Source organism: Salmo salar, chromosome ssa04 (assembly GCF_905237065.1).
Source record: "Salmo salar chromosome ssa04, Ssal_v3.1, whole genome shotgun sequence".
In the NCBI taxonomy this organism is placed as follows: domain Eukaryota; kingdom Metazoa; phylum Chordata; class Actinopteri; order Salmoniformes; family Salmonidae; genus Salmo; species Salmo salar.
In genome coordinates this window covers 22,566,793-22,581,880 of record NC_059445.1, presented here as the reverse complement: position 1 = coordinate 22,581,880, position 15,088 = coordinate 22,566,793, and the positions used below count along the sequence as shown (strand labels likewise).

The 15,088-nt window shown below is 41.0% G+C and overlaps 1 protein-coding gene across 1 annotated transcript; it reads right to left on the bottom strand.

Annotated features, from left to right (window-relative positions):
- Nucleotides 1-3,326: 3,326 nt before the first annotated feature.
- On the bottom strand, nt 3,327-7,307 carry LOC106602520 (uncharacterized). The gene is made up of 2 exons (XM_014195199.2): nt 7,027-7,307; nt 3,327-6,771 (listed from the first exon to the last, which is right to left on the bottom strand). Exon 2 carries the CDS (start codon nt 6,762-6,764, stop codon nt 5,403-5,405), a length of 1,362 nt encoding a protein of 453 aa, XP_014050674.1. The 5' UTR covers nt 6,765-6,771; nt 7,027-7,307; the 3' UTR covers nt 3,327-5,402.
- Nucleotides 7,308-15,088: the final 7,781 nt, after the last annotated feature.

The window sequence follows — 15,088 nt, the reverse complement described above, 5'->3', positions numbered from 1 at the left end:
GTTTTCAGTCAGAACTATTATCGATCCTGAGCTTTTTAGTCCCTTCAGCTATCCTCAACCCCTCCCATCTATCTCCGTAGACCAACCATGTGCCATATATTTTCCAACTGTGCTGTGATATTTCACAAAAGTTCTGAACCTTTCTAATTGCATAGTATCAGATAGTAAAGTAGCCCTTTACACTTGTATCCTTATACTGGTTGAAAATGGCTGATTTGGACACTGATAAGCGCCTGAATGGCTGCACAGTAACATGCTGGCTGAGCGGTAACATGCTATACTCTACGTAAGAGCTCAGTGTCTCCGCGTCACAGGTCTGTATGGATTTTGACGTTATAAACTTGGGCACCGCACGCAACAAGAAGTTGCCCCCATCCCTCCCGCTAATTGCTCCCAGGTGATTTTATTTGAACAACTTTTCATCAGGCATCCATATCCCAGGTGGGGGTGGTAGGTGCTATATATATGGGCAGTACTCAGTGATATCACTTCCTGACACAGGAGGTAAAAATATAGAACATTCAGTATGTTCATAATAACAACATTCAATGTATCAAAATACATGACCTTACACAAGAAATGTGATCAATATTTACAGTAATATATATACACAATATTCAATTAGGATTTTTTTTTTTTAAAGCACACAATAATTTTGACATTTAGGATCTATGAAAACGGTTTTAAGTAGAACTCCTCATTAAGGCCAAGAGGAGACAGTGTGTTGAGCCTGTGGATCCAGAAAGATTCCCTTTGAAGACATTTTCTCTCAATGTCCCCTCCCCTGCGTGACATCTTGTCCATTTCCATTCCAGTGTACCTCAGAGAACTAATAGGATGTCCAGCTTGTACAAAATGAACAGCAACCAGGTTTTTTGTCTCATCTGTCCGTATATTGCTGCGGTGCCCTCTGATCCGGGTCTTAAGGCTTCTAGGACTTTTCCCTATGCGAGACAGACCACAGGGGTATTTCAACATGTAAACAACATTGGTGGACATGCAGGTAATCAGGCCTTTGACTTTAAATCTTTGTCATGTGCGGAGGTGGGTAAATGAGTCACATTTATACGTGAACTGCATTGGCCACATCTGTAATGACCCTCCGGACCTTGTCCAAGAAAGTTTCCCTTTTCTCTGGTGAATAATCAGATTTGACCACAATGTCTCTCACGTTTGGGGTTATTTTAAAGACTATACATGGGGAATATTTAAAGATGGGTTTCAATTGTGGGTCAGTATCAATAATTTACCAACGCTTCCTGATATTGTCGTTATTAAATGCCTTCCCCAGTGGTGAGTCTTGGGTGAAGCACGATGGCACAAAAAGCTTATTTCTCTAAAATGTTATGCACAAATTTGTTTACATCCCTGTTAGTGAGCATTTATCCTTTGCCGAGATAATCCATCCACCTGACAGGTGTGGCATATCAAGAAGCTGATTAAGCAGCATGATCATTACACAGGTGCACCTTGTGCTGGGAACAATAAAAGGCCTCTCTAAAATGTGCAATTTTGTCACACCACACAATGCCACAGATGTCTCAAGTTTTGAGGGAGCTTGCAAATGGCATACTGACTGAAGGAATGTCCACCAGAGCTGTTGCCAGAAATGTGAATGTTCATTTCTCTATCAACATTGTTTTAGAGAATTTGGCAGTACGTCCATCTGGCCTCACAAGCGTAGACCACGTGTTATCACGCCATCCCAGGACCTCCTCATCCGGCTTCTTCACCTGTGGGATCGTCTGAGAGCAGTCACCCGGACAGCTGATGAAACGGTGGGTTTGCACATCCAAAGAATTTCTGCAAAAACTATCAGAAACCGTCACAGGGAAGCTCATCTGCATGCTCGTCGTCCTCATCAGGGTCTTGACCTAACTGCAGTTCGGCATTGTGACCGACTTCAGTGGGCAAATGCTCACCTTCGATAGCCACTGTGCTTTTCGTGGATGAATCCCGGTTTCAACTGTACCTGACAGATGGTGTTGTGTGGGCGAGCGGTTTGCTGATGCCAACATTGTGAACAGAGTGCCCCATGGTTGCGGTGGGGTTATGGTATGGACAGGCATAAGCTACGGACAATGAATACAAATGCATTTTATCTATGACACTTTGAATTCACAGAGATACCGTGGCAAGATCCTGAGGCCCATTGTTGTGCCATTCATCTGCCGCAATCACCTCATGTTTCAGCATGATAATGCACAGCCCCATGTCGCAAGGATCTGTCACAATTCCTGAAGCTGAACATGTTCCCATTCTTCCATGGCTTGCATACTCACCAGACATGTCAGCAGCCATTGAGCATGTTTGGGATGCTCTGGATCACCGTGTACGACAGCGTGTTCCACTTCCCGCCAATATACAGCAACTTCGCACAGGCATTGAAGAGGAGTGGGACAACATTCTACATTCCACAATCAACAGCCTGATCAACTACATCTGAAGGAGAGGTATCATGCCGCATGAGGCAAGTGGTAGTCACACCAGATACTGACTGGTTTTCTGATCCACGCCCCTCCTTTTTTTTAAAGGTATCTGTGACCAACGGTCATGTATTCCAAGTCGTGAAATCCATAGATTTGGACCTAATGAATTTATTTCAATTGACTGAATTCCTTATATGAACTGTAACTCAGTAAAATCGTAGAAATTGTTGCATGTTGCGATAATATTTTTTTTCTGTATATTTTGTAAGATGAGACGTTCAGGATTAACATAAAGACAGTGTTGACGCAAGCCAAACACCCGTAAGTCCGAATGTGCACTTCACATTTCCATATCCTAAAACTCATGTAATATACAGTGTCAATGTTCATGATCACTATGTTTGATGTACAGTTACAAGACAACATGGTGTTATAACCCTGGGTTGTCTGTGGCTCAGTTGGTAGAGCATGGTGTTTGCAAGGCCAGGGTTGTGGGTTCGATTCCCACGGGTGACCAGTATGAAAAAGAAAAAAAAAGGGGAAAAAAATCTATGAAATGTATGCATTCACTAGTGTACGTCGCTCTGTATAAGAGCTTCTGCTAAATGACTAAAATGTAAAAATGTTGTCTTTAACAGAATGAGCCTAGGTTGTTATATTGTGAAGAAAATTTGTCGCGGACCACACATCTGAATGCAATCCATTCTCTGCGCACCAAAATGACGATCTGCTTCTCTGAATTGTCTTGTGAAAGCCTAACACGGTAAGATCATAGGTTATAATTTAGCTTGTTATGTTTGCAATAGAACAAGCTTTCGAATAATGCACACCCGACTCAGATTGTGATTTATAATGGACTGTTCTTTGGATTGTGTAAACAACAACAGTAATTGTGTATCAAATCCAATCAAGCTTTATTTATACAGCACATTTCAGACATGGAATGCAACGCAATGTGCTTTACAGGAAAACATGAATGAAAGCAATGAAAATAAAAGCTGAAATATTTACTACACAACAAACACAAGATAAAAAACTAAAGAATGACACAAACTGAATGACTAAAAAGCACCTTAAGGAAAAGCAAAGCTAAAAAGATGTGTTTTAAGATCTATTTTAAAAATATCCACAGTTTCAGCCCCCCTCAGGTTCTCTGGCAGGCTATTCCAGAGGCTGGGGGCATAATAACGAAAAGCTGCCTCTCCATGCCTCTTGGTCCTAGTCTTTGGGAAAGTTAAAATGCCAGTGCCAGAGGACCTGAGGGACCTACTGGGTACATAACTTAAAAGTATGTGGAGGGCTGTGTTAAAAAAAAGGAAAAAAGAATACAAGTGCTTGCTCTAGTTCCGGCACAGCTAGGAGAGCAAAAAAAAAGCACCTTATGGTTGAAGACTCTTCTTTTAGTCATACAATTACATTTAAATTACTTAGGAACTGTGCTCAATTTGGAGAGGTGTGTGGCCACTTGGAAACACCAGTTAGACCTCTCACTCAAACCCTTTTCATTTTTTTGCACCTACTCAAAATTCTCTATGAATATTCTTATCACGTAACTGAATGTATCTAGAGTATTTTCAGATTTTGTTATCAACAAATACGGCGAAAAGTACAGTAAATGTGAAGTACACATAAAATCATCAGTGTAATGTTTGGATTCTGTCTTGTGTCAGGTGAACTGTTGTGTCCTCACCTTTAGTCTAATAATTTCCCCAGAATCTCCAAACTGTTGACTTTTAAATTGCTACCATGTTTATGCATATGCTTTCCATATTCCTTCTGTAAGAAACATTTCCACTTAGCCCTATCCATATAGGCCAATTCCAAAGAGTGTAAGGGGAATATTTTTACTAAGAGTGTTATTATATTATTGATTGATTGACTATGGCTTTCCAAGTCACCCAACAGTGCTACAGTATTTGCAGAGATAGTTTTCGTTAAATGTGATTTTTCAGCCAATATTAAGAACTGATACACAAAACAACTCTTGATTGAAAACATAGTTTTTCAATTGAAATTATAATACGAAATTCTTCCACCAACAGAATGTTATGTATATGGGGGATACGACGGTCCCAGCTCTGAAGATTTTGCTGCAAAGAGACAGAATCAATAGATCACTTGTTCTGGTACCGTAGCTTGTTTCTGGTTAAAACATGTGCCATGGAATCGGCACATCAAAAATCTCTTCCCAACCATTTTGCAACCTGTGTGGCGCAGCTGTCAATTTGTTGGCCCTTAAACAGAACTGGATTTTTTTTTTTAATCGATCACAATTTTTTTTTAAACTATTTTGGTTTTTAATGAAGGGTCGACAGACAAGGTCCATGCCTCCTACAGCTTCCACTTGCCTCCTCTATTTGTAATGCTGCAATCAGTTGGTTGTAATTTTGGATAGGGACGACATTTCCATATATTTTTGTGTGACAGAACTCCACCAATCCTGTTTATAATATAATTTAGAAAGATTATATAGTTAAAATTTTTTTACCATGAATAATGTCTTTTTTATTGATTAGTAACTTTGAGTTTAAACATAATATTTGTTCTGTCTTTTCTGGTGGATGAAACTGTTATTGCAACCAGCTTTCTATGGCTTGTTTTAAAAATATCTATATTGTGAAGATGATTTCATTTTCAATTAACCGAAAGTGAGGGGTTGTATAGCTTACTTAGTACAGTTGATTACTATTAGGTTTCATTTTGTGAATTAAGTCAGAGTTAACAGAATTATTCATGGAACAAGGGTGCCAAAGAAATGTAGTAAAATAAGTGATTTTGTGGTCAAACTCACCCCCAAGACCCCCATAAATGGTTCCTTGAAAAAGTTAATTCAGTCATGTGTCTGATCAAGTTACAGAAACAACAATGATTCAAAGGTTAAATACATTATGATATAAGATATGCCTCAAAGACCCCAACATCATCATGACAGGAAGTAAAAGTTGATCTACATTTCATAGATGGCTTTGGTTTTTAGGGTTGACTTTTCCAGGCTACAGTACGTGCTACTTCGTTGTATTTTGACAGCATGAATCGGGCCTGGGCACCTGGAGAAATGGCCATACTGGACTCATAAAAATAGACGTCATACTCAGGTATCTCCTCTGAGGAAATCTCTTTAGTGAAAGACGCTGCCCATTGGAAGGTTTGGTACTCCATGTTGTTGACGCTGTTTGCCGTGTAGAACCCTACCCACGAGTAATTAAACACCTCCTTCCATTCAGCGAAGGACTTCTTCACGAACAGGCGAGCGCAGGCGTAGCCATTTTTAGTGTAGAGTTGCAGACTGGCATCGTAGCCTTTCACGACAATGGGAATCAAACCGTCCGCATCGTCAAATTCGGCACCTCTCCAGACTTCCCTGTCGGTCATGTCCCAGAGAGATTTCCGTTTAAGTAGCCTGACCTGAAGACCGGGGTTCAGGGCCACGGAAACGTCTGAGGTTCCAGATGTGTTGTTGTCGACGGAGGACTCAGCTAGTTTGGTCGTACTAGCATCGTCCTTGAAAAGCCCCACTACCATGTAACGGTCCATGATGGACTTTGGTAGGTTGCTCCAACTCATTTTCAGGTAGCCGTTCTCGGCTGGTTTGACGTCAAGTTTCAGCAGGTGGCAATCATCCTCTGTCTTGATTTCCACCATCTGAAGCCTTTGGAATCGGACCGACTTTGCGGAACAGACTTGAAATTCGGGTGTCGGGCACGTTTGATATCCTGATTGCGTCAGAAATGCCTCCAAACTGGCCAATGTGTTGTTCCTTCCTCTGACCATCTGTAACGTCTGAATTTCTCGTAAGAGGTCGAAGCCAATACTATTCGTGTGATTTGGATCGAAGGAATTCTCTTGGTTGTCATTGAGAGGAAACATTTGAGTGACAAAGACCTCGTCCAACCTGAACTGATTTGACCCATTGGCCCGGGCAACCCTGACAATCATCCTGTCCCTGTTTCTGTTACCCGACTTCAGTGAGTTGTAGTAGCTTTGAGTGATATACTCAGGCAAGGCCCAAGAGTTAGCCTTACTGATATCCCCCACTGCATAGTAAGCTTGCCTCTTTGGATCGGTCAGAGCTGGGAGGAAACTGTCGTTATTATCGAAGAAACCAAAGCCATAGTCACCTCTGGCTGGATCGAAATGGGTTTGGATGATGTCATGGCTGTTGTCAATCTCTGATTGGTCAACAAACCAGTAAAGCAGATGGAGACCATGTCGTGGGAAGATGCTGCCGTACCATATGTCTCTCAGATCCCTGATTGTATCAATGGTCGGAAATGAAGAGGCAGTGAACAGAAACAGTAGTAAGACGGAACAGCAGAATAAGGTGTGCGATGCCATGATTAACCTGAGACAGAGAGAGTGTGAGAGAGCAAAATGTCAACATTAACATTTTCTATACTCAAAAAAGTGAAAATCTTGAAGTCACATCTGTCGCAACTGAAGTCTTTTGCCAAAGAAAATGTATAAAACATGAAGTATAACTTTTAGAAAGTCTCAACCTCTTTTCTGATACAGTACGGCATGTGTATGTCATAAAGACATCAACATCATGTGTACCATGTATTGTAGTAAGGATATAGTACAGCAATTAGCATCTTACCTGCTCTTGAAGCTCTGTCTTTTCGCAGTGTATCTTATTACTGAGAGATTTGGTGTATTTATATTTGTTCATACCCATTGTGCAAACATACCATGCTGAAGGCCATTCTGTGTGTGGACTGCTGATGTCTGGAGTGTTATTGGGTCACGTCTGTTGATAACAGTTATTGGTTAAGTTTTGCAGGTGCTCATACAATAGATTTGATTCTTCTTCTTCTTCCACTTCTTTTCTGGCAAAAATATCCAGTAGCTACTGCGTTTTGTCATGAACTGTACATATTGACCATGGACAAATTGTGCTAGTTTTTCCTTCTAGTACTTTTTGGATCAAAAACAAGCTTTACAACTGAAAACGTACAAGGCCCCAATTCAATAAGTTGCAGATAAAGGAACACTGCACCGCAGGCCCACTCAGAATGATTGTGCTTTATGCAGGTGGGGTTTCACGTCAATATTCAATGACAATGTCAGTGAGAAGAAAGAAGGTCGGCACAGTATTGTCCAATGAGGTTGCGGGGTGAGCCCAACATGCACACTCAACACAGAGTTTTTTAAATTCTCTTTGTGCACACGCTACAGAGGCTAGAGAACAATGACGTTATGATGTTGTACACAAAAGGACGTCGGTGGCTTAAGGACAACAAAGTCAAGGTATAGGAGTGGCCATCACGAAGCCCTGACCTCGTGTATTGAACATTTTTCGGCAGAAATGAAAAAGTGTGTGGGAGCAAGGAGGCCTACAAACATGACTCAGTTACACCAGCTCTGTCAGGAAGAATGGGCCGAAATTTACCCAACTTATTGTGGGAAGCTTGTGGAAGACTACCCAAAACGTTTGACCCAAGTTAAACAATTTAAAGTCAATGCTACCAAATAGTAATTGAGTGAATGTAAACTTCTGACCCACTGGGAATGTGATGAAAGGAATAAAAGCTGAAATAAATCATTCTCTACTATTATTCTGACGTTTCACATTCTTAAAATAAAGTGGTGAACCGAACTGACCTAAGACAGGTAATTTCTACGAAGATTATATCTCAGGAATTGTGAAAAATGGAGTTTAAATTTATTTGGCTATGGTGTATGTAAACTTCCGACTTCAACTGTATGTCACCCTTCGAGTGTGCTCTAGGTTGTCAACCCCCCTTGTTCCCCGCCCAAGAAGTTGAGGTTGCGGTTCCCTCATACTGCTCCCAGTATGGCTCATAGTGTTCTTAGGACTGTGTTTACCATAGTTTCGGTGTGGGATTGAGCCTTGAGCTGCCGTGGTTCATCGATGAGGTGGTGCACGAATGCACATTATCAACCCTGCCTCACACAGGAAGCGGCACAGGTCCTAATCCAGGCACTTGTCATCTCCCGTCTGGATTACTGCAACTCGCTGTTGGCTGGGCTCCCTGCCTGTGCCATTAAACCCCTACAACTCATCCAGAACGCCGCAGCCCGTCTGGTGTTCAACCTTCCCAAGTTCTCTCACGTCACCCCGCTCCTCCGCTCTCTCCACTGGCTTCCAGTTGAAGCTCGCATCCGCTACAAGACCATGGTGCTTGCCTACGGAGCTGTGAGGGGAACGGCACCTCCGTACCTTCAGGCTCTGATCAGGCCCTACACCCAAACAAGAGCACTGCGTTCATCCACCTCTGGCCTGCTCGCCTCCCTACCTCTGAGGAAGCACAGTTCCCGCTCAGCCCAGTCAAAACTGTTCGCTGCTCTGGCACCCCAATGGTGGAACAAGCTCCCTCATGACGACAGGACAGCGGAGTCAATCACCACCTTCCGGAGACACCTGAAACCCCACCTCTTTAAGGAATACCTAGGATAGGATAAAGTAATCCTTCTAACCCCCCCTTAAAAGATTTAGATGCACTATTGTAAAGTGGTTGTTCCACTGGATATCATAAGGTGAATGCACCAATTTGTAAGTTGCTCTGGATAAGAGCGTCTGCTAAATGACTTAAATGTAAATGTAAATGTAAGAAGAACAACTTTCGGGTAATTTACGTCTCTGATAAACATTCAGAGTGAAGCCATAGTATGTTTCTGCTTTATCTGAAAGTGATCGATTGAGGGACCTCCCAATTATTTTACACCCACTGCTCCACCTCTGATTGAGGCTCTGAAAGGTGAAATGTCACAAACTAGTCAGTCTGTCTTGAATGAGTTCAATCATACTCTTGTGGGTTCAGACCTCGGTTCAAATACTATTTTAAATATTTTCACTTTAGATGTGCTTGATTGAGCTTTTCTGTTGCAATGGAACCAACAGAAAACTCCCTAAAGTGCAAACCTGGCACTCCAGGTAGGCTAAATCAAACACTCAGAAAGATTTAAAGTATTATGGTTCGAGTGGGTTTGATTGAATTTAACCCTTATAAATGAGTAAATGGTGTTACTCAGGTATCTGGGTATTTCCTTTTGCAGTTATAGGGAAGGTTGAATTTAAAGAGGGGCTGAATTTACTGGTTCCACCTGGGCTGTTTTGGTACTCTTGGGGGTCTTGGGGGTGTGGTTCGATAGGGGTAGACTTGTTCGACATTGCAGCCGACAGTGTATGTGAATGCCAACTGACTGATCTACAAAATACCTTGCACCATAAATAACTACTCATTATTATTTGTAGATCAGTCAGTCACCCTTTAGCCACAATGCATCATGGATTTGATGCTTTCGACAGGGCCAGAGTCTTACGCTCACTATATCAATGCCACATAGGTCGTTTTCAACCAGATAAGTTTGTTTTTGCATTCAGGTGCTCTCTAACCCAGTCAGCCAAAGATTAATACATACTCTAATCTATTTGCTGGAATGAGAACATGTGTTCTTTACCACACTGTAGGAAAAACTGTTTGCTTTTGGCGTATTATAAACCGAGTTATCAGTGAGCTATTTGTCTGAAAAGTACATTGTCACATCATGCAAGAAAAAGCACCTGACTACTTCCTTGTATTTTAGTGTATCTTGTGTTTTATATAAAATGGTTTTTAATGTTCATTCGTGTCTGGATCTGTGTGTCTGGTTTGGTGTAATGCAACTCTTGATAAGATCAGATTGCGTTGGCTCAGGCAGTTAACTCATACACACACAAACACACACACACACACACACACTGGAAACACTCCCCCAGTCTTATAGAATCGGGGTTCACTTTACATTACCTCTTCCTTAGGAATTTTCCTCAGGAGTCTTTTGAAGAAGTCGGAAAAACACACACATTCTTCAAAAAAGATGTTCTCTTTACACCTGATTGATGTCTCAGCCCTTATAGAGAGTTTTCCTGACACATCACATGCATTAACATCAGTCATACACGTCAATAACACCTTTTCTTTGAAAGCCCCTCAATTAGCTAGCTGATGCGTGCATGACTACATCCCAAATTGAACCCTATTCTCTATATAGTGCACTACTTTAGACCAGAGCCCAATGGGCCATGGTAAAAAGAAGTGCACTATATAGGGAATAGGATGCCATTTGGGATGCATCACATTTAAAAGTCACCTCTTATTGCACAGGAAGTCTTACAAAGGTGCCAGACAAAGGCTTAGAGCAGATGTTGAATATTGTGTTTCCAGTATATTTAACCCTTTATTGGGCCAAACCGGCCTTTGTGTCGGTGGTACTGTACTATGGATGTATGTAAGAAAGAATAAATGAATGAATGAATGAATTACTTACATTAGTATGTGTTACCCATCCGTTAAATGTGCAGTGCAAGATTGTTAATGAGTTACTTTTATGTTATCAGTTAGAGCAGGGTTTCCCAAACTCGGTCCTGGGGACCCAAGGGGTGCACGTTTTGATTTTTGCCCTAGCACTACACAGCTAGCTAATTCAAATAATAAATGAATCATCAAGCTTTGATTATTTGAATCAGCAGTGTAGTGCTTGGGCAAAAAACTAAACGGGCACCCCTTGGAGTCCCTGGGACCGGGTTTGGGAAATGCTGAGTTAGAGTTACTATTGTCCTGATGATATCAGTTAAAGCTAGAATTGTGTTTATTCAAGGTGTGAAATGGAATGTTTGGGAGCTTACTCATAGTTTTTCTTCTCAAGAAACCCTTTGTGGTGTGGCTGGTGCCTAGGGGCAAACTCAGTCCACCGATATAATGTCAACAAAATCAATATCACATGTGTTTTCCCCTCATTGGCAGAATTAGAATTGTTAAACAACCCTTGCACTTTGACATGGTTTATTACTGCCTGTCAGACAGAGACATTTTAATAGCCGTACATGAAAAATTACAAAATAAATAAATGGGGAAAAGTTGTGCCCATTTAATTCACTTTTTGCACATCATGGTCCCCTGTGGGCCTTCATTTCCTGCTTGAGCAGACTCCTCCAGAATTTCTAAAATGTCCGCCCCTCCATCCTAAAGAATTATTAGAGTTTGAATCACGTCATTTATCAACAGAAATGTGTGGGGAAAACACTTTTAATACTCTCATATGGAAGATGTAACTTAATGCCATTTAAAAAAATATATTAGTGGAGGCTGGAACAGGGAGAAATGGAGAGGACCTGCTCATTGACATTGCTGGAATGGAATCAATGGAACTGTATCAAACACATGCAAATGAAAGTTGTGTGTTTATAAATACCTTTTGTCATAGTTATTCTCAGGTGAGTGAAAATTGTAGAAATTTGAAACTAAGGGCTTTGTTTAATCAAATGTCTTAACCAGCTGTCCATGTTATGCAAAAATAGACACTTCTGCACAATACAAATAATTGTGATAAGTTTTTATTTGGTTTACATTTCTTCATGATTTAAAATAGAAGAAGCATATGATAGAATGGCTGTAACATGTATGGTGCAACACCACCTTTTGTGTGTCTTTTGGGATTATCCTTTTTCTCAATTGAGACCCATTTGTAACCATTCTCCTACACTGACCTGTCTCAACTGTAGCATGGTTAGGGTGAGAATATATATACAGTTGAAGTCGGAAGTTTACATACACCTTAGCCAAATACATTTAAACTCAGTTTTTCACAATTCCTGACATTTAATCCCTGTAAAAATTCCCTGTCTTAGGTCAGTTAGGATCACCACTTTATTTTAAGAATGTGAAATGTCAGAATAATAGTAGAGAGAATGATTTATTTCAGCTTTTATTTCTTTCATCACATTCCCAGTGGGACAGAAGTTTACATACACTCAATTAGTATTTGGTAGCATTGCCTTTGAATTGCTTAACTTGGGTCAAACGTGTCAGGTAGCCTTCCACAAGCTTCTCACGATAAATTGGGTGAATTTTGGTCCATTCCTCCTGACAGAGCTGATGTAACCGAGTCAGGTTTGTAGGTCTCCTTGCTCGCACACACTTTTTTAGTTCTGCCCACACATTTTCTATAGATTTGAGGTCAGGGCTTTGTGATGGCCATTCCAATACCTTAACTTTGTTGTCCTTAAGCCATTTTGCCACAACTTTGGAAGTATGCTTGGGGTCATTGTCCATTCGGAATACCCATTTGCAACCAAGCTTTAACTTCCTGACTGATGTCTTGAGATGTTGCTTCAATATATCCACATAATTTTCCTCCTCATGATGCCATCTATTTTGTGAAGTGCACCAGTCCCTCCTGCAGCAAAACACCCCCACAACATGATGCTGCCACCCCCGTGCTTCATGGTTGGGACGGTTGGGATGGTGTTCTTTTTCCTCCAACCATATCAATGGTCATTATGGCCAAACAGTTCCATTTTTGTTTCATCAGACCAGAGGACATTTCTCCAAAAAGTACAGTCTTTGTCCACATGTGCAGTTGCAAACCATAGTCTGGCTATTTTATGGCAGTTTTGGAGCAGTGGCTTCTTCCTTGCTGAGCGGCCCTTCAGGTTATGTCGATATATGATTTGTTTTACTGTGGATATAGATACTTTTGTACCTGTTTCCTCCAGCATCTTCACAAGGTCCTTTGCTGTTGTTCTGGGATTGACTTGCACATTTCGCACCAAAGTACATTCATCTCTAGGGAACAGAACGCGTCTCCTCCCTGAGCGGTATGACGGCTGCGTGGTCCCATGGTGTTCATACTATTGTTTGTACTGATGAACGTGGTACCTTCAGGTGTTTGGGAATTGCTCCCAAGGATGAACCAGCCTTGTGGAGATCTACAATTGTTTTCTGAGGTCTTGGCTGATTTCTTTTGATTTTCCCATGATTTCAAGCAAAGAGAAATTGAGTTTGAAGGTAGGCCTTGAAATACATCGACAGTACACCTCCAATTGACTCAAATGATGTCAATTAGCCCATCAGAAGTTTCTAAAGCCATGACATCATTTTCTGGAATTTTCCAAGCTGTTTAAAGGCACAGTCAACTTAGTGTATGTAAACTTCTGACCCACTGGAATTGTGATACAGTGAATTATAAGTAAAATTATCTGTCTGTAAACAATTGTTGGAAAAATCACTTGTGTCATGCACAAAGTAGATGTCCTAACCGACTTGTCAAAACAATACTTTGTTTACAAGAAATTTGTGGAGTGGTTGAAAAATGAGTTTTAATGACTCCAACCTAATTGTATGTAAACTACCGCCTTCAACTGTACCTGAGGTAGATGTTCCCTTAACCACAGATGTAGAATCAGATTACTAACCTTAATCCTAGCCTTAATTATTATGGGGATTAAAACAGATCTGTCCCTGGAACAGTGGTTGGAGAACACTTATAGTCTAGCCAATTCACAATCGTTCATGCCTTCTCTTCATCTCATGCTCTGCAGATCCAATTGAACTCTATTGCTTAAAATGTTTTCATCAATATTAACACTCGAGAGTCAATCTAAGTTACATAACAATCCCCATCAAAATCTGTCAATTTAAACTGGAGATATCACTTTGAATGTGTCTCAATCCACCGCATCCGTCAGTGTCGCACTTCCCCATCTGCGGTGAAAGGTGACAATGCTAGAGCGGTGTTTGTCAGACCATAAGACATCCCGAAAATCGGTATTCTCGCGAAAACATCTGTAGCATCCGGACAGTTTGACCTACTCCGAACGGTTTGACATTCAAAAGTAATGGGACCCCACTGTGGAAAGGGGAGATTCCGTTTTGCTCTACAACCCCCACAAGTGTCACTGGACTCTTCTGAAGGTAACCGGTACCAGTTTAAAAAAACGAACGGAAGTATGAAGGTAGTTTTGTGCAAGTATGAAGGTAGTTATTTTCCACATAGTAAATATGTATAAAAAAAAAGTTATTTTGTATCTACTAGATTTATGATCAATTATTTTACTGTCCTTTTTTTCTTCCATTTTTGAGTTATTGAATGTGTTACTATGGGCTTTAGTAGTAAATGCCAAAATCAATATTTTATTAAATATTTTTTTATATATATATTTGTTTTGTACCTTAAGGGGTCCTAAAATTATAAGTGATCCATAGTATGACCATCTTAAAACAATTCCGTATGTCAGCTTAGCACCCCCCTACCCCAACGTCTAAGACTTTAAATAATTAATGAGGAACTTAACTTAACTCATAGGATCTGGAATTACTGAGTGAAGTTTGGAATAGGCTACGTTTCTGCCTGAGTGCAGTGGTTAGTCACAGGATCAGATTGATGTTGTTATAGTAGCACTGACAACCCACCAGATGGCGCTGTTTAACAAATACTATTGACACTTGACAATCACTATTGACAGCATACATTCAATTGTTTAATTAAGTGATATTGATAAGGCCTTAGGACATTATGGGTGAATTGTCCTCTGTGTAGTATTCACTGTGTGTAACTGGGTGCTTCAGTAGAGGTTGTACGTTTCTTTTACTTCCAACCCTAAAAGTAAGACCACACAAGGCCAGATCAGGCAAAGCTCATGTTTTCGGTTGAGTAAATATAATAATGATGATGATCCACTGCTGCGTGGTCTGCTGCTGTGTGTGTGTGTGTGTGTGTGTGTGTGTGTGTGTGTGTGTGTGTGTGTGTGTGTGTGTGTGTGTGTGTGTGTGTGTGTGTGTGTGTGTGTGTGTGTGTGTGTGTGTGTGTGAGCGCACGGGCGTGCGTGCGTGCGTGCTGAGTTGATGATAAATCCAGTTTGAAGCATCACATGTAAG

Excerpts from the sequence above, each read along its gene's own strand:
- LOC106602520 (XM_014195199.2), bottom strand. The coding sequence starts at position 6,764 with ATGGCATCGCACACCTTATTCTGCTGTTCCGTCTTACTACTGTTTCTG.